Genomic DNA, 18,597 nt, shown 5'->3' on the forward strand with positions numbered 1-18,597 from the left:
GAGATGCCTGCCATCTGCAGCACTGCTTCGGCTAAGAGGAAGCGTCCCTAAACAGTTTTTTTTTTTTTTTTCCCAGCCGAAAATGATATAAAGTTTTGGGTCAAGGCCGTAGGTGAAAGTTTGTACCTGCCTATTATTTGGTTAAATTTAGCTAACAAAAAACAGAAATATATAAACACAGGGGGTCGCGAACTTCTCGGGAACTACGACCATGTCTTAGTGGCAGAGATGTTTGCAGAACAATTTTGTCGCTGGCTACTCATTGCAAAGGGCAACGTGAAGGGCGTTTTAAAAACAGGGAAAACGTGGCTAACGAAGGCAATTCGAAGTGATTTGCCAGAGGCCAGGCTTCGTGATGAATTGCATAACTATTTGCACTCGGTGGATCAAAGCAGCCGACAGGTGTGGTTTCGAGCCAAAGGCGGCTTGCCTTTTTTAGGCGAACTGAGATTGGGATTTCGGCATCTCATCCGGAACGACGAACACAAACCTAGCTAGCAGTGAGTGTGACGCGGGATAGCTTAAATTAGCGAGCCATCCAATCGCAGCGAGGGAGTTTGATATCCACCGTTCATTGCACAAGTCAGCCTGTCCGACCCACAAGCAACTGTCAACTTGAAAAGATAGTCATCCTGAGATCCACGCTCATGGCTGTGTTTTCTGATGACTCTCAACTATAAAAAGCAATCTTTTGGGGTCCGATTCGATACACGTGCATACTTACCCGCAAGACCCATTCTGCGACCCTGTCGGTGGCTTGGGATGGGCAGTGCTCACTCTCCAATTGACAACAGTCCAATCAGGAGTCATTATGGGTTTCCAAACACTTGTAGGACTGGATTTCGGTGAAGAAAAGAGGGAAAGACGACAATTTGGACAAGTCGCTGCGGGAGAGGCGCAATTAATTCGGTCTCGGTATAGGTCAAGATCTTGGGGGGGCCACGGGTTGCTGCTATTTCTGGCGCGATGAGACGGGTGAACTGCCGACCATGCGATCAAACTCAATCCAAGGTTCTGCGTCATTGAGGCTCTTGGATACCATGCGACGGCACAGCCAACTTGTCAACTACCATTGGGCAGTATGCGACAGAGACAAGCTGTGGTAGAACGAGCAGATGATAAACAAAGACAATGTACGCAACACTGCCCCCAATCGCCGATCGGAACTATCCGGTATTTGATGAAGGATCAGCTGGAAACCGGGGGTTCGGTACTGTCTGCGGCTGAGAAGGATGAGCTGCAGGACTAGTGCAAGAATGCTAGCAAGTCCCTATAGGGCGACGCCAAGTGACCATGTCAAATCAGGGTCCATTTTGATATCTTTTAATCGGTTCGTGAACCGAGATACTGTTAGTTTTGTCTGCTGATGCTTGCTATGGTTGCAAAAATCGCATTGTAGGCTGTTTTGGTCTCGGTCAAGCAGTTGTAAGCATTCCATGCATCTAGGGATATCGTCATGGTAAATAATCTAGGTTTATAAAACTGCGGCCTCGAGCCATCAATTTGCTAGTGAGTCAAATAATCAATGACAGCGAAATAGATATACTTTATATTGATATCACCTAAGCATCAAACCTGCAAAAGCTGACAATAAAGCAAAATGCGGCTTAGCCCTTCTACCAAAAGCACCCGCGTCGGTGAAGTGCGCATCCACTCCCTCCAGCAAGTAATCGAGCTCGACTCGGGCGGCAACAACATAATCTCCAGGCTGTCCATCCCAGAAAACAATGTTGTTCAGCCGTCGGCCATTCGCACTATCACCAGTCAAATGGCCATAGTCGTCCCCTGTATGGATGAGGACATTTCTACCATTGAAGGTGTACTGTCCGGAATCCCTCATGAGAGTCTCGTCATCCTTGCCTCAAACAGCAGCCTCGTCAAAAAGGCATATAATGACGAGGTCAATGCTCTACACCGTTTTATTCACATGAGCCACCGGTCAGCCATCGCTGTACATCAACAGGACCCCATGCTTGCGACAGCTTTTTTGGCCGCCGGGATGCCGGAGCTTGTCGATCCAGCCACAAGAAGAATCCGGAACGGCAAGGGAGAAGCCATGCTTGTCGGTGCCGCTCTTGCCGCCGCTACCGGGCGCAGATATGTGGGATTCATCGACGCGGACAACTTTGTTCCCGGGTCAGTTCGCGAGTACTGTGAAGCCTTTGCGGCTGGTCTTCACCTCGCTCGAGTCGGCAGGCCAGCGGGCAAGGCCATGGTCAGGCTGAGTTGGGGCTCCAAGCCCAAGGTGCGAAACGGTAAACTAGAGTTCAGCAAGGAGGGCAGGAGCTCCCGTGTCACCAACCGCTGGCTCAACAGACTGATGAGCGAGGTTGGAGGCGTCAAGGATTCCGACATGATTGCTACCGGCAACGCAGGTGAGCACGCCATGTCGATCGAGCTCGCCACCAAGATGCGTTTCGCGGGAGGGTTTGCCGTCGAGCCTTTCCAGTACCTGGACCTCCTGGAGCGGTTCGGAAGCAGTAGCCACGAGGCCGATGCATCCAAGAGACACGACGCGGCTCGGGAGCGGTGCGACATGATCGAGGTTCTGCAGATAGAAACGCGTAACCCGCACCTGCATCAGGACAAGGGTGATGAGCACATCAAGAACATGTGGGCACAGGCGCTAGGGGCGATTTACCGATCTCCAGTGACGCCACCGCTGATGCGACAGCAGATCGTATCGTTTGTGGCTGAGAAGGGCGTCACTATGCCTGGGCCTGACGAGACGCGCGTGTATCCTCCCATTGAGAATTTGGACTTGCTGCAGCTGTGGGAGTTGCTAGAGGAAGCGTCGACGTTTAAGGTCTTTGGGGATCTCATGGGTGTGGATTTCGTGGGAGCAGAGTCGACGCTGGGCGTGGTGACGCTGCTGGAGGGCGTTAAAGAGTGTATTTCAGGCATCACGAGGGACTTGCTGATGAAGACGAGAGATGAGTGTTTGGTGGGGAGGAGGGTAGGGAGAGGAAGCTAGACTAGAAGGTAGATAAGGAGGAATGAAGAGAGTCAGGAGAAATGGAGAGAGTCAGGAGGAATGGAGAGAGCCAGGAGGGTGGATATGGACGTAGACATGGAGCCAAGTACGGATTTAGACATACAGGCAGGATTTTACAGTGACAGGAGACGTGAATATAATTAGCGAGAACTTGGATCTCTCAAAAACGTGGGGTCCGAACCATCAAAAACCAGTTCGCATCCGAGACGTTACCAAATGGTGCCAATGTGGAGCCTGGCCTTGGCATCAATACACAAGGATCTCGGAGATATCGGATTTGGATTGAGTCCACACTTGCTACTTATACCTTGAGACTTGCACTCTCAGTTAGTTGTACTCTCAATCATTATAACTCATCATCAGGACACCATGTTTGCCGTCGTCTTCGAAACCCGCCCTCAACCATCCCAATTCGACACTTATCTCACCATTGCCAAATCCCTCCGCCCCGAGCTGGCAAACATGGACGGATTCATCGAAAACATAAGATACAAATCTCTCACCCGGCCAGGATGGATTCTCTCCTTGTCCTTTTGGCGTGATGAAAAGTCGCTGGTACGATGGCGCACAACAGCAAAGCATCACATGGCCCAGGAAAAGGGTCGTGATGGAGTCCTGGAGGACTACCATCTTCGTGTGGGGCAAGTTACCGCTAGTGTTAGGTCCAATGAGGTGAAGAAGGTGGAAACTATCGACAAAAGGGAGCGGGATGATGTGACCGTCGTCGGAGCTGCCAAGACCGTCCAGCTCGTCCGGTTCCACATGGATCAGGGAGCTGACATTGGTGCTGCTAGTGACAAACTGGGATTGAACCCTGAAGAGCTACCGCGGGGCTTGCTGGGTTGGGATATCATGGAGGCAGTACTCACCCCGGGTGATATGATTTTCTTGGCTTCGTGGGAGGCTGGAAGCTCTTCGATTTGCATTCCTGAAGCGGATTCAGACGAGGTGCAGATTCTAAGAGATTATGGGAAACATGATCGTAGAGAGGCACCACAGTATTACCCACCGGCATCTTAGAGCTATGACGCAGAACACATCAACATTAAAACTAGCGAGTACTAAGATAAGTCACAGCACCAAATGGTACTGTAACCAAATACTAAAAGAGCGTGCGGTCCGTACCATCAAACTAATCTCCTCCCTGATCTTAACCTCTAAAATCCCCAAAGTCATAAAAACCAAAACAGTAAAGCAAATACAAAAAATGCAAGGCAGAATTCCAAAACAAACTTGCTCGCTGCTTTACTTTCCCGTCAAACAAAAAAATTAAACAGTCACTGGTGTTTTCGCCAAAACGGTTTCCCGGAGCCAACGCGCTTGGAGGGCGGGCGAGCTCAGGTAATGCTCGGCGTGCTCAAGATGCGAAAAACAAAACGAAAAACCAAGATATCCCATCAGTCTTGCAGGCCTTCTGCTAGTCGCCTACCAGCTGCCCCTGGGGGACACTCACGAAAAGCTACCATAGGTACCGGAGTTATAGGCACTGGAGCCGCCCGGGTGGCGATAGCTAGTGGTGCTGTGGGAGCCAAACATACGGTTACTGGGGCCATGGCCCTGTTGGCCAGTCATACCATGGTCACCATAGGTACCGGAGCTCTGATGGCCAAAACCAGTGCCAGGGCTCTGGTGGCTAGGGATACCATAGTCATTGAAACCATGATTGCTGGAACCATAGGGATTGTGGGCCTGAGTGCCATGCTGGCCATAGCCACCGTAACCATAGGAATTGTGGCCCTGAGTGCCTTGCTGGCTATAGCCACCGTGACCAAAGGGATTGTGGCCCTGAGTGCTTTGCTGGCTATAGCCACCGTAGCCGAAGCCGCCGTGCGAGTTCCCCGAACCCGACATCATGCGACGCTCGAGATCACGGGGTTGCATACCACCGGGGCTAGGCGCACCCTGGGGGCTGGGAGCGCCCTTGGGGCCAGGAGCGCCCTGGGAGCCACCGGAGCGGAGGCTATCGGGGCTGCCGTCCATCGAGGCGGGGCCGTCATTCATGCTTCCCGCGCTCGGGGGGGAGCGAGGCGCGAAATCACGGCGTTGCATACCACCGGGGCTAGGCGCACCCTGGGAACCGGGAGCGCCCTGGGGTTGCATACCACCAGGGCCACGCGCACCTTGGAGACCGGGACCGCCCTGGGAGCCACCGGAGCGGAGGCTATCGGGGCTGCCGTCGATCGAGGCGGGGCCGTCATTCATGCTTCCCGATCCCGGGGGGGAGCGAGGCTCGAGATCACGGCGTTGCATACCAAAGCTAGGCGCACCCTGGAGGCCACCTGTACGGTGAAGGCTGCCGGGGCGAGAGGGGCTACCGGAGCGGGGGCTGCCGGGAGAGACGCCCATCCCGAAACTGCGACGATGAATCCGGCCAGGGCTCGAAGCTCCCGAGAAGCTTTGGGAGCGCTGGAAGCTATTCATTTGCTGGAGGCCTCCAGAGCCATGGGGCCTGCGTGCGCGACAAGCTCTCCCGCTGCCGGAGCCGCGGGGGCTGCCGGGGCTGCCAGGGCTGCCGGGCATGCCGGACTGGGCGCCACCAGGAGAGCCGCCCATCTCAATAGCACGGCGATGGAGTCCGCGAGGGCTCGATGCTCCCGAGAAGCTGTTGGAGCGCTGGAAGCTATTCATTTGCTGGAGGTTTCCAGAGCCATGGGGCCTGCGTGCGCGACAAGCTCTCCCGCTGCCGGAGCCGCGGGGGCTGCCGGGGCTGCCAGGGCTGCCGGGCATGCCGGACTGGGCGCCACCAGGAGAGCCGCCCATCCCATTATTACGGCGATAGATTCTCTTAGGGTCGTACGCGCCCAAAGATTCGGGTACATGAGGCGTGGCGCGGGCGCCTGGGGAGCCATTGGTACGAGACGGCGGCATGTGAGCACCTGGACTACCGGCACCCGAAGGAGCGCCGCCAGGAGCGCCACCATGGGAAGCACCGCCAGGAGCGCCACCGTGGGAAGCACCGCCAGGAGCACGACCGGGAGAAGCACCGCCAGGAGCGCCACCGTGGGAAGCACCGCCGGGACCGGCACGAGCACCACCGCCCTGGTAAAAACTATTGCCGAACTGGTCATCCGCGCGAGCCTCGAGGGCGGGCTTGTCGTTGGCGACGGCGGCGTCCAGAGCGAACGCGGGCGCACCGATGGCCAGGAGGGCGACAAGGTGAAGGATCTTGGTAATCTGCATCTTGAACGACGGGAAAATTAAACGAAGAAAAAAAGTAAAGCGAGACAAAAAGAATGAAATGGAATTAAGCCAAAAAAGGAAATTTGACAAAAGGAAAGGAAAAAAAAAAAAGAGACAAAAAACAGGAAAGTAAAAGGAAAGTTTGATGGATCGAGACCGATGGGGAAAGAAAGAGAAGCAAAAGACATTTGAGATAGAGGAAAGGTATTTGATTTATACATCGAGAACTTGTGGACTAAACCAAGTGTGTTCTTGAATCGATGCAAACGCAATTCAAGTTCACTAGGATACCGATTGATTGGTTTGCCGTATGATAGTCAGAGCGATGTAACTAATTCAGCTGACAGGATAATCTGCACTGATTCAAAGGGTATTATTTGACCAGGATTATACTTGATCTTTCCCGGGGATGTGGGCAGGTTTTCGTTATCACGAACGTAAATAGAATCAACGGAAAGTTGACCTCATAATTCCCGATAATGCACAATAAAAATTGCAGAAAAACATACTAGAGTACTAGGCATAGTAAATAATAACAACAACAATTCGTCCCTTCATTATGATGCCGTCGTCGAGTACCAATGTTTCTCAAGAATACTAAAATTCACATATCCTATATGCTATATTAGATGCTGCCAGTCTACATCCAAACCACAAGACAGACCAGACAAACAGACATCAGCTAGTCAGATATCTATTGCAGCATACGTACAACACTAGTCCATATTCAAGTGGTGGAATCGCAAATTTCCCGTTCAACTGAAAACTTGCCAAAGCCAAAAATCCATAAACTCGTATACAAAGAGGCACTGCAGGCCATGTGTTTCCAAAAAAGACAACCGTTCCATTTATAATTGATGTGCGCAATTGAAACCAATCATTGGTATTATTACTAGTGTAATTTTCCGTAGTGGGTATTGATGATCGTGTCATGGTTCAGGCAGGGACCATGTGCATCCCAACGGCATGCAGTAGGTCCCCGTAGGTCCCCCGACTTGGGGGAACGTCAACTGAACCATGGCAGGCGATCATACCGGGTAGGCGAGTCGTCCAAAATTGTCGGCCCGCTAGTAGTCATGCACACCAAACAGGTAATGGTTAAGTTTCTGGCACTTTACCAAGCCACGATTCACGATTCACGCGTTGCGTCTGACAGCTGGCCGACTACGAGTTCACAAACGGAATTTAAAACGGTCAGAAAAAACTGACAGCAAGACAAGCCAGACTCAAAACATACACGGCGACGACACAAATAGCTAGGTACCTTACACAGTCTCAAATGAGTTAAATTTACACAGTCACATCTGCACTTACTCTCGAATTTGCGTTTACAAGAATGTAAAAAAACGTTAACTATATATGTATATAAACAAAATTCTATCAACTACAAATATAAAACTCCATAACTTGCCTCCCATATATCCAAGCCAGCTCAGCATCTATGCTGTGAATTAATACAAAACCAAATCTCGCCAAGTACGGTTCGACAGGCTCAATACAAAGGAAAAGGTTATGACAGGCTCAAAAAGAAGAATTAGAAAAAAAGAAAAAAAAAAAAAAAACGGTCTAGCTCAATCCAACGCATAGCTTGCTCTTCTTGCAAACAGCCTTGGTCAAAGTCTGCACGCTTCCACTGCTGAGCAACTCCAACACTTGCATGTTGGCCTCGAACTCGCGAGTGATAAAGTTGCGGATCTCAATGGCGACCAGAGAGTCGAGTGGGTAATGCGTCAAGCTCCTGGTCACGTCGATCTCGTCCGCCTCCATCATGAGCACAGACGAGATCTTGTCGACCAGGCCTGCGCAGACCGCCTCTTCCGCCTCGGCGAGCGATGTCGCCGCCTTGACTGCTGCTCCTGGCGATAGCGACGCCGTGGCAGAGTCACCTCCATTTGCCGCAAGCTCAGCGGCCTCGGCAGTCAATCGTAGAGTCTTGAACTTGGCATCCGTGGTCCAGAACGGCTTGGTGGGCGCGGGCGGGATGCGCATGCCCGTGATGACGTGGCCGTTGCAGACATCCGTCTTGCCTTCAATGCAGGCCCCGATCAGAGCCAAGACCTCGGCCTCACAGATTGTACTGTCAGCACCAAGGTTCTTGGCTACTTCTGCGGCACGCTCTGCGTCACCATCGGCGAGGTATCCAGCATCCGAGACGGCAGTCAGATCCAGAGATGCGGCGGGCAGACCGGCGGCAAGACGGTGCTGCACCAAGGCGTTGAGGAATGTGTTGGCGGCAGCATATGCGGCCTGACCTCTGTTGCCGACGGCACCGGCCGCTGACGAAATGGCAATGAAGAAGTCGAGAGGGGATGAGTTGGCAGCAAGTGCGTGGTGGAAGTTCCAGGCACCTGCGACCTTGGACTCGATGACGGTGGTGTAATCAGTGTAGGACATTTTCTCGAATAGAACATCCTGTGTAATGTTAGTCATGATCCGATTGTGATCAGGGTGTAATTTCGGTGACTGTAACTTACCCTCAGCACCATGGCTCCGTGAACGATACCGCGAACTGGAGGTAGATCACTCAGTCCCTTGAACAGCTCATCCACACTAGCCTTGTTGGCAACGTCGCAGCGCTTGACAATCACCCGAGACCCAGCCTCACTTGCGGCGTCGATAAGCTGCTTGACCTGACCAGTGGCGGAACCGCTACGGGAGAGCAGAACGACGTTGCCGGCACCATTGTCGACCATCCACTTGGCCATGCTGCGGCCGAGACCACCAGTTCCACCGATGAGCAGGTAGGTGCCGTCTGTTCGAAGAATCTTCTTGGTGACCTTGGAGGGCGTGGCCTAAAAGGAGTTAGCAATGGACAGTTGAGGGGGTTGGATACGACAAAAACTTACCATGACCTTGTCGTCGGCGCCCAGGACGACCACCGACTTTCCAGATGATTCCTTGCCGGCGCCCTTTAGAGCATCTTGAACCTCAGATACTGCAAAGATGGTAGCTTCTACTGGAGTAGCCTGACCCTGACCAACCAGCTTGGCAACATTGTCAACCAGCCTCTTGAGAATGGCAGGACGCTCAGCAGCCAGGCACTGGATGTCAACATTGACAAACGATGCGTTGGTGGGACGACCATCAGTGCTGATATCAAGGCGAGAAACACCCTCAGAGACATTGACAAGACAGCCGAATCCATCCAGGCAATCCCAGCTCTCACGGACAACCTCAGCGTCCGATCGCAGGGAAACAATCACATCCACACCTTGACCAGCCGTTGCTTCTCTGATTGCTGACCCAAAGCTCACACCACGGTTGTAAAAGATGTGATCCTCAGGCATGGAGAACTTGGTCATGATCAACTTCTTCTCAGCAGCCGAAGACACGGTGACAAACACATCGGCATCGTAGAGCTGGGCGAGGCAGACGGCGGCTTGACCAACAGCACTGGCAGCAGAGTGAATGAGGACGCGCTGACCCGATGAAAGTCTACCCTGTTCAATGAGAGCGTGGTAGGCAGTCACATAGGCTAGGGGCAAGGTGGCAGCCTGGGCAAAGTCCATAGCTTGAGGGATCGGGATGATGTTGGCAGCCGATGCTCTTGTGACGGTCGAGTAAGCACCGTTGGAGAGGGTCAGAGCAGCAATGCGGTCACCCTTCTTGACTGAAGTGACACTCGAGCCAACTCGGGTGACGATACCAGCTGCCTCAGATCCGACAGCTGAAGGCGAGTCGGCAGTGCTCTTGACCAGTTGCTGAGCATCGCCGGCGTTCACACCCACAGCCTTGACCTCAATTTCGACCTCGTCGGCGCCGAGAGTATCAACCAGGGCGTCATCGACAAAGTGCAACGTCTTGCCACCCACAATTCTCAGCTGGCGACCTTCCTGAGCAAACGGCTGCTGCTCAAGAATGTCGGGGTTGGTGCGTTTGTGAACGTAGGCGTTCGTCTCTGCATCGTCCAAAATCCTGGGAGTGAACAACTTGCCTCCACGCTCCATAAACTCCATCTCCTTGGTTGCGTTCAGACCACCGTTAAAGGCAATCTTGAAAACATCCAGAATGGACTTGGCAGAATGAGAGGTGGTCTCGGAAGCATCCAGGTCCAGTGTGGCGAACGGTAGCAGAGTCTCCGACCTGACTGAGCGAGAAAGACCGCAGACCATGTTGGAGTCGGGAGAAGTTGCCTTATCGTAGGCTCCACGTACAACCCACAGCAGGCCCTGGACCGATCCAATGAGCTTTTGTACGGCCTCGAACTGCTGCTCAGTCGGGTCGGCAAGGAAAGGCATGTCAATCTCAGTCAAGACAATGCAGACCTTGCCCTCGGTCTCAATGTGGCCAAGTGTGCCCATGGCCACGGGTGAGGTGGAAGTTGCCTTTTCGATCATGTCGGCAAGGGCTCGGGCCAGTGTGTGCTGGAAGGCAGTGTCGCCATGGACAATTACAATCTCGGCCTCAGGGAGTGTGTTGGAAGATTCCGCGGGGGTGCCATTGACAAGGGCAGGCTTCAGTACCTGCTCCCATTCGAGCTTGTAGCAAAGCTCGCGAGGGGTGCTAGAGTCGGTTTCACTCTCACCGTCGATGATGGGCGCAACCTTGAGGTCCTCAATCTCGACAAGTAGCTGGCCGTCTTGAGTAGTGGCCATAACGGAGACGCTAGTGGGACGGGGCTCCTCGGAAGGCTGAGCAAACTCTGCCTTGCCAAAAGCACGAATCGTCTTGCCAGGAGCGTTGGTGTGGGCCGTAACCTCGCGTGAGATGGAGACCTTTCCGACCGAGGATGGCAGGTAGACAGTGTCGGGAGAAGAGCGACCAGCGCCAAGAATGGGCCAGTACATCTGGACCAGAGACTCTAGGACACTGGGGTGAAGCACAGACTCGGTCATGTAGTGGTTGGGCATGTCGACAGCAATGTCGGTGGCAACGATATCAGCAGATGCCTTTGTGTTGGAAGCCTTGCATGCCTTGACACCCTGGAAAGCAGCACCGAAAGTCACGCCCATCTCCTCAAGACAGCTGTACATGTCGACTTCGGCAACATCGACAGCATCATCACCCAGAGCCGAAGCGGCTTCAACCCTGCGGCGAATAGCCTGCTTCTGACGTTCACCGTCAACCTCATTGTCATCATCAGAAAGGGTGGCAACCTCTCCAGTACAGTGCTCTGCCCAGCCACCGTTCTTGGTCCAGCTGGCAATGCGGAACTGCCTCCAACCGGCTTGGTGCTTTTGGGCATCTGCGTGAGGCCTCAAGCTAATGTCCATCTCGACGTCACCATCTCCCATAGCCAAGGGTTTCGAGACAACAACGCGGCGGAGTTCGAATCTGTCATACTTGGCCTCCCTCCTGAGAGCCTGCTGGGCTGCAGCCTCAAGGGCCATGGCTACAAAGCCGGAGAAGGGGAAGATGGTCAGAGACTGAATGCGGTGGTGCCTCAACCATGGCAGGTCATCGAGAGCCACAATGTTGCGCCATGTAGGCTCGACATCGGTGGAGTAGATGGCCTCAACACCAATAAGGTCGTTGCGAGGGAACTTGCGGTGCTTGTGCATCTCGGTCATGCGCGACTCGTGCCAGTATTTGGATGAGTGGTTCCACACGTAGCGCGGGAGATCAGTAAGAAGCGTGGGCTGCTTGGTGGCCGAATTGTGGAGATTCAGAAGGACGTTCGAAGTCGCCGGGGTTTGGACATGGCTGGGGAAGTTGACAGCATCCATTTTAATGAAAGCGCCCTTCATAAAGAGGTTACCGGCCAAGTCAAGAGCCGTATCGACGGCATCCTTGTTGCGGACCAAAGCCGAAGCGTATGGGAGCTTAGGACGACCGGCAGCAGCAAGAATCTGCTTGATGGGACCTTGAAGTGCAGAGTGAGGGCCAATCTCGATGAGGGTGCTGACACCGCCATCCTCGGGCTTGGCCTCCAGCATACCGGTGAGAGCCTCGGAGAAGCGAACGGGGCAGGTAAGATTCTCAACCCAGTAAGAGGCGGTACACTTGTAGCCCTCGACGCGCTTGCCAAACAGAGACGAGTGGAATTGAACCTCGGTGTTTCTCGGCTTGGAAAGATGCTCAATTGAATCACGGTACTCATCGGCCACAAGGTTCATGTGGTGCGAGTGGTAGGCAACGTCAACCTGTAGCTTACGGCGGAACATCTCAGGCTGTTCCTCCTCGATGACGCGCTCGAGGTCGTTCAAGACGGAAGCATCACCAGAAATGGTCAGACTGGAAGGACTGTTGAAGCAGGCGATGCGGACCTCTTGCTGCTTGCGCTTGACGGCATCAATCATGGGCTGCATGTCAGACTCGGAACCTCCGACGGCCATCATACCTCCGGCAAGATCGGGGTGGCGAGACTTGAGGACAGGGATCAGCCGACCTCTGTGGTAAGCAATTGCCACGGCCGAGTCAAAGTTGATGATGCCGGCAGCATAGGCGGCGCAGATCTCACCGGACGAGTGACCAGCAACGGCGACCGGTGTCACACCCCACGATTTGAGAAGGTCCGTGATGGCCAACTGGACGGCTGTGCAGGCAGGCTGACTGATATGTGCCTCGGAAACCTTGGAAGTCTTGCCATCTTTGCTCAGCTCCTCTAGCAAAGACCATGTAGCACCGAGCTCCTTGAGTTTGGCATCGGCACGGTCCATTGCGGCCGCATAGACGGGATACGAGTCATACAGCTCACGGCCCATACCGTGCCACTGAGCGCCCTGACCGGTAAACACAAATCCTATCCTTGGGGCCTCGGGCTGGGTCTTGGCCGGTGCCACTTTGCCCGAGTTTAGCGTATCAACCAGCTCGAACGAGGTAGCCACAGGAACGGCAAGCCTCCATTGCAGATGCGAGCGTCTTTGGCCGAGAGTGTAGGCGACGTTTTTCATCAAATCGGCCTGGAAAACTTCTGGTCGTTGTTCCAGGTAGATGACCAGCTTCTTCATGACGCCGGCGAGTGAATCTTTGTCGTTGGCTGTAAGAACAATAAGCTTCTTGCTCTGCTTGGGTTTGCGCGATTCATTCTGTTGAAGCTGTGCCGCGACAGTTGTATCAGCGGTAAAGGGGGCCTTGGCCAGAACGACGTGGGCGTTGGTGCCTCCAAAGCCAAAGTTGTTGACCGAAATGTATTTCTTGCCACGGGGCCAGGGTCGTTGGCTCCTCGCTACCGTCATGTGCCATTGCTTCCAGGGAATCTTGGGGTTTGGCTTTTTGAAGTCGTGATTGGGAAGAATGAAACCACGCTCAAGCATAAGAGCAGCCTTGATGACACCCGCCAATCCTGATGCTGCCTCCAAATGACCGATATTTGATTTGACCGAGCCGATAAATAGAGGATCAGCTGCCGTCCTGCCTTGTCCAAGAGCGTTGTGTAGAGCTGTGGCCTCGATCGGATCGCCGACCTTGGTACCAGTACCGTGGGCCTCGACGTAGCCACAGTCCATAGGATCCAGGCCAAAATTGTTGTAAACCTGGTTAATGAGTTTCTCTGCAAGATGTTAGCTTCAAATCGGCTGACTGTTATTCTACTAACAATACCATAAATCAAGCACATACCTTGAGCCTCGCCGCTTGGCATGGTAATACCAGGCGTCTTTCCGTCTTGGTTGATGCCAGTGCCCATAATAACGGCCCGGATGGAATCGTTATCCCGGACAGCCTGGTCAAGGGGCTTCAAAATAATGATACCACATCCTTCACCACGACCGAAACCCGTTCCACGCTCGTCAAAAGCGATCGAACGACCAGTGTCCGAAAGCAACCGACATGTAGAGAATGAAACAAAGAACTCGGGCAGCATGTTCAAGTGACAGCTACCGACGATGGCGGATGAGGATTCACCAGATCGTAAGCTCTGGCAGGCGAGATGTAGAGCCACCAGACTAGCAGAGCATGCTGTATCGGCTGTGAAGCTGGGACCTCGAAGATCGAAAAAGTGGGATAGCCTGTTGGACTGCATAGCATGTGCGCAGCCTTGGGTTTGTTAGCATTTTGCAGTAATTCCAAACAAAACAAAAAAAACAGTAAATATTCTTACCTGTGGCCTGATGCATCGGAATCGTGTCGCTATCACGAAACAAATGGCTTTCGTACTCTGCAAAGCTACCACCAACAAACACACCAACATCCTTTCCGACTATAGAGTGCTTTGGTACACCGGCGTTTTCCAGCGCCTCAAAGGTACATTCAAGCAAGAGTCTTTGTTGAGGGTCCATTGATATGGCCTCCTTCTCGGTAAGACCAAAGAAAGGAGCATCGAAAGCTGCCAGATCGACGTCCAAAAAGTTACCTCCCTGGGCGTGGTATGCTCCAGTCTTTCCCGGGTTAGGATGATAGAAGAGGTCATGGTTGAAACGTTCCTTGGGAACTTTGGTGTAGCCACTTCGTGCACGCGAGCACAGCTCCCAAAACTCTGCGGGAGTCGCAACGCTGCCGGGCATGCGACAGGCCATTCCCACGATGGCTATGGGCATGGGGGCGCGAGGAGTCGTGTCGGGCTCCGAGAAGCCGTCATATTGACGGCCATGACCGTTCATTGTCGGGTGGTTCATGTCAGCAGCCGAGTCAGTCTCGGAGTTGGCCACGGAAGGAACCGTAAAGGAGGAGCTTGATGTCGGTGACGTGCCCGACGATGAAAAGTTGTAGAGTCTCGACGGCGCCATGATCTACTGGGCAGTTTCCCTGTCCTTCTTCCTGGGCCCGTCAACGGCTAGGAAGTAAGGTGTTGAAAGAAATAAAGAAGAAAAAAAGAAGAAAAAAGAAGAAAGACAAAGACGGAGAGGCTGCGATCGGAAAACTCCGCGCCTGCTCAGCCTTGTTATCGACTCCAAGGTATTGAGATTGTATCCTCAGAAATCGTCACGAAGAAGGAGATGGGATTAGGCAAAGGGTTAATAGATAAAAAATTTTAGTGAAGGTGGCGTCACAAAATAGACGGACGCAGGGGAAGGATTGTACAGGGGCTTGTGAGAGAGCACTTGCCGGACAAGATGGAATGGCGGCTGCAAGGTGACGGGAGAGGTGCAAGCTAAATGGCATTAAAGCCATGGGACCGGACTGGGATGGTGGCTAGGGGATGACAAGCAACCGACAGCACGAGCGCAGGAAAAGAAAACACGCGGCCTCCGAGCCAAGCTGGCTGTGGTATAACATAAGCAGAGCGTTTCTCGCCCCGGAGATCATTGCGCAACCTTGTCCGGGGCTTGGCCTCTTGTTTCTGGTTGGAAGAGATGATATGGAGTGGGTTTGTGCTGTAGTTTGCGTTGGCATGGTTCTCTTTTTTTTTTGTTTTTTTTTTTTTGGGACGGGCTAGTGAGATGATGGTTATCGAATCGAGATGGCATTTTTGATACTCTATTGGAGTTAGTTGTTGCGTTGGTGAATCCTTAGGAGAAGTTTACTGGAAAATGACAGACAATCCGAAATCATATCATATCGGTGATCGGTGCTCGTGAGTATCCGATAACTAGACTCTGGTGAGCATCAAAAATGGTGTTATACCGTCTTGCGTGTCATCTGGGGCGAAGTCAAGCTCACCATAAAGATTTGATAGGGAAATGGGCAATTGAGTTTGATCTCACTGACTAGGCGCAACGTCTGTCTTGGCATTGAATCGTAGTGGTTCCGGCGTGATGGATGTGGAATTGGGATGCGGGGTCCGTGCCGCCAAGATGGATAGGTGCCTTACCATACCGTGCTCTTGGTACCCGCGTACGGATAGATAAGGTAGCATTGGAAGTCTGGTACCTAGGTTGGGTTAGTTTAGTTGATCTTCATAGCTGGCTTGTGATTGTCATAGGAACAATAATCCATGCCAAGGGATCTTTGCCTTCCCGAGAGATGCACAGTTCTCTCCATGGTGAGACGTCGTTTCGACCAGAAACGTGGTTTGGGCATGCAGAAGCGGAGCGAGAGCGAACTGAGCTCCAGGGACTAAACTACTATCTTTAGGCGCTGCGGGAGTTTTGGTCTGTCTGGTACGGTACTTGGTGGCGCTAGAAGGCTAGGCTGGGCTGGGCTGGGCTCCATGTGGCTGTAGCTGTAGCTGTAGCTGTAGCTGTCGCTGGAGTGGACGAACGACTGTGTGGATCCACTGAAAATGCCTGTGCTGTCCTGGCCCCACTACCATGGATATGCTTGTTCTGCTTGCTTGCTTGCTTGCTTGCTACCGCTGACTTTCAACTAACTTCCTTGCCAATGTTTGCACAAGCTGAACAAAACAAAACAAAACAAAACATTCCCACTGTGTTCTGCCCATCATGACTAGCAAAACCAAAACATTTCTTCTCTTCTTCACCACCAAATCGGATCGGGTTCATCTTGGACCCGGATTATCAGCTGCAGCCTTGGCTAATCCATGTGAAAGATGCACCCCAAGACCCCAAAACTACGTGCACTTGCATGCTCATGCTCTGTACTGTACCTATGCTCGACTCCGTCCTGTCGGGTCCGAATCAGCCGACTCTGTTGCACCATCGAAACCCTCAAGCATACTTTTTATCGGTCCTGGGCTGTCAGCTTATGCGATTCGTCCACGGCTCGTCACTGATGTATTTGCAACCTTGATAGGTGATCAATTATCATGCTGACATGACAAGCAAGCTCATTTCTTTCTGTCACTCACTACCTCTGTCTTGATCACAAAACATCACACCACCTTGTTCCCCCGAGCTTAAAGTCACAAATTTACTATAGTCCGGCATTAGTGCTATCGTTATCACCTTACCGTACTTTATCTGCCTGTCTGTCTCGGTCTTGGTTGCTATTGCAACCTCCGATCCCACTTCCGTCTGGAGTATTCGGTCCTTTCAAGCCACTGCCCTATTTCTGGCTTCTAGCGTGGAATGCTTCATTTTGATCTGATATTTTTGAAGCCAAGTTTCATTGCTCAATTGCTTTTCTGTAGGTAAATCATCTCGTCTCATCTCCGTTCCCCTATTCCCACAAGCCGGAGGCAAAAGTCGTCACCCATTCATTATTCATATTTTCTTTCTTTTTTTTTGCTACTTGCTCGACCGTGCATCTCTGACCCTGTAATTCCATCATTGGCTTATGTGGCTATCAGACAGATTAGATGAGATGTGCCCTACCGACAGGACTGACGCGGCGGTCTCGGGATTCCACCGCGATGTCGATGTCGTTAGGCGACGGAGCCGCTACAAACTCTATTTCTCTCCGTAAACCGTTGTGAGACTAGACTTGGCGTAACATGATATAAACGGTTCGGTCAAGAAGTGATTCCGAGATTTTTTCTGATCAGCAACAAACACTTCAATTCCACATCTCTAATCACCACTCTTCACATCACTCAACTATCTTCAGCTTCATCAATCTTCAACATGAGGTTTCTTTGTCTCCCCGGTGCCTATGGCAGCGCCGACAAGTTTCAGGTTCAGCTTGCTCCAATCCTCAAGGAGCTGACCAATGATGGAACTGCCACCTTCTACTTTACTCATGGCCCCTGTGAGGTTGTTCCTCCCGAGGGTTTCGAAGAGTTCTTTGGCGAGCCTCCCTACTACCGCTTCATCGAGCCCGATAATGTCGACGCCCAGATGCAGGACAATGACGTTTTGTCCCGCATCCGTGACTTTCCTCACGGAGAGACGGCCGAAGATACCATGCGCGAGTTGATGCAGGTCGGCGTTGCCACCTCGCATAAGTCGACCGCCCGTGCCATGAAGTATCTGAGCGACATCATCCAGCGCCGTGGTCCCTTTGATGGCATCATTGGCTACTCGGAGGGTGCCACGGTCGCTTCCACCTTTTTGCTGCACGAACAGCGCCGTCAGCGCTTGATGGGCGGCCCTCCGACTCTCAAGTACGGTATCTTTTTCGCCGGCTGGCCTCCGGTCGACCCCAAGACCCACGGACTGGTGCTGGCTGATGAGACCGAGGAGAGGGTCGAGACCAAGACGCTCCATATTGGTATGTAACTCGCACGTGCATTTTGCGCACTTGAAATCCCATCAGGTACATGCATATACGACTTTGACATTTCCGTACTGACTTCAACCTAGTCGGATCACTTGATCCCTATCTCGATGGCTCAATGGCCCTCTACAACGTTTGTGACCCCGACGGAGCCTACCTCTTTGATCATGCCAAGGGTCACACCTTGCCCAGGGACCGCGAGACCATCAAGGAGCTTGCCGATGTTGTCAGGGAGGCAATCGAAGAGCTGAGGGAGGATGGTCTCCTGTAAATCTTTCTTTTTATGATTCATTTTGCATGATTAGCGTCTAGAACTAGATTATGGCGGAGGGGTATGGAGTTTACGAGACCAGGCTTGTTTGTGGCGTGCGCCGCGCACACTTTCATTTGTCAAGATCTTTTTTTTACTTCTTCTTTCTCTCGGTACCTAGATTAAGACCAGTAAGCTTTTGTAAAGCGTTGGATTGTTAATACTACCTACACATTAATCCCACTCCTACTTCTTTATTTGCATGTTTTGTGGCTAAAAATCCTTAATCCTCATCCTG

General features: G+C 52.5%; 7 protein-coding genes across 7 annotated transcripts; 2 read left to right on the top strand and 5 right to left on the bottom strand.

Moving 5' to 3' along the window:
- Nucleotides 1-27: 27 nt before the first annotated feature.
- PgNI_02832 (uncharacterized protein) lies at nt 28-371 on the bottom strand (the record flags this gene model as incomplete). Its single annotated transcript, XM_031122889.1, has 2 exons — nt 194-371; nt 28-130 (listed from the first exon to the last, which is right to left on the bottom strand). Coding segments are annotated over exons 1-2 (123 nt in total), but the record flags the coding sequence as incomplete, so codon positions are not given.
- A 1,229-nt stretch (nt 372-1,600) lies between these two features.
- On the top strand, nt 1,601-4,015 carry PgNI_02833 (uncharacterized protein; the record flags this gene model as incomplete). The annotated part of the gene is made up of 2 exons (XM_031122890.1): nt 1,601-2,956; nt 3,323-4,015. 2 exons carry the CDS (start codon nt 1,601-1,603, stop codon nt 4,013-4,015), a joined length of 2,049 nt encoding a protein of 682 aa, XP_030985715.1.
- Nucleotides 3,335-3,921, bottom strand: PgNI_02834 (uncharacterized protein; the record flags this gene model as incomplete). The annotated part of the gene is made up of 2 exons (XM_031122891.1): nt 3,335-3,817; nt 3,865-3,921. 2 exons carry the CDS (start codon nt 3,919-3,921, stop codon nt 3,335-3,337), a joined length of 540 nt encoding a protein of 179 aa, XP_030985716.1.
- A 429-nt stretch (nt 4,016-4,444) lies between the features above and the next one.
- PgNI_02835 (uncharacterized protein) lies at nt 4,445-6,699 on the bottom strand (the record flags this gene model as incomplete). The annotated part of the gene is made up of 2 exons (XM_031122892.1): nt 4,445-6,169; nt 6,685-6,699. The coding sequence occupies 2 exons, from the start codon at nt 6,697-6,699 to the stop codon at nt 4,445-4,447; spliced, it is 1,740 nt and encodes a 579-aa protein (XP_030985717.1).
- Nucleotides 6,700-7,601: 902 nt separating this feature from the next.
- PgNI_02836 (uncharacterized protein) lies at nt 7,602-14,781 on the bottom strand (the record flags this gene model as incomplete). The annotated part of the gene is made up of 5 exons (XM_031122893.1): nt 7,602-8,587; nt 8,650-8,967; nt 9,022-13,607; nt 13,676-14,092; nt 14,157-14,781. 5 exons carry the CDS (start codon nt 14,779-14,781, stop codon nt 7,742-7,744), a joined length of 6,792 nt encoding a protein of 2,263 aa, XP_030985718.1. The 3' UTR covers nt 7,602-7,741.
- A 674-nt stretch (nt 14,782-15,455) lies between these two features.
- On the bottom strand, nt 15,456-15,867 carry PgNI_02837 (uncharacterized protein). Its single transcript, XM_031122894.1, has 3 exons — nt 15,656-15,867; nt 15,535-15,584; nt 15,456-15,472 (listed from the first exon to the last, which is right to left on the bottom strand). Exon 1 carries the CDS (start codon nt 15,849-15,851, stop codon nt 15,696-15,698), a length of 156 nt encoding a protein of 51 aa, XP_030985719.1. The 5' UTR covers nt 15,852-15,867; the 3' UTR covers nt 15,456-15,472; nt 15,535-15,584; nt 15,656-15,695.
- Nucleotides 15,868-16,317: 450 nt separating this feature from the next.
- On the top strand, nt 16,318-18,509 carry PgNI_02838 (uncharacterized protein). The gene is made up of 3 exons (XM_031122895.1): nt 16,318-17,020; nt 17,184-18,043; nt 18,136-18,509. The coding sequence occupies exons 2-3, from the start codon at nt 17,458-17,460 to the stop codon at nt 18,318-18,320; spliced, it is 771 nt and encodes a 256-aa protein (XP_030985720.1). The 5' UTR covers nt 16,318-17,020; nt 17,184-17,457; the 3' UTR covers nt 18,321-18,509.
- Nucleotides 18,510-18,597: the final 88 nt, after the last annotated feature.

The sequence above is a fragment of the Pyricularia grisea genome (assembly GCF_004355905.1).
Source record: "Pyricularia grisea strain NI907 chromosome Unknown Pyricularia_grisea_NI907_Scaffold_2, whole genome shotgun sequence".
In the NCBI taxonomy this organism is placed as follows: Eukaryota; Fungi; Ascomycota; class Sordariomycetes; order Magnaporthales; family Pyriculariaceae; genus Pyricularia; species Pyricularia grisea.

Coding starts and splice junctions, on each gene's coding strand:
- PgNI_02837 (XM_031122894.1), bottom strand. CDS start 15,851: ATGCTACCTTATCTATCCGTACGCGGGTACCAAGAGCACGGTATGGTA.
- PgNI_02838 (XM_031122895.1), top strand. CDS start 17,458: ATGAGGTTTCTTTGTCTCCCCGGTGCCTATGGCAGCGCCGACAAGTTT. Junction 18,044..18,135: donor GACCAAGACGCTCCATATTG/GTATGTAACTCG, acceptor ACTTCAACCTAG/TCGGATCACTTGATCCCTAT.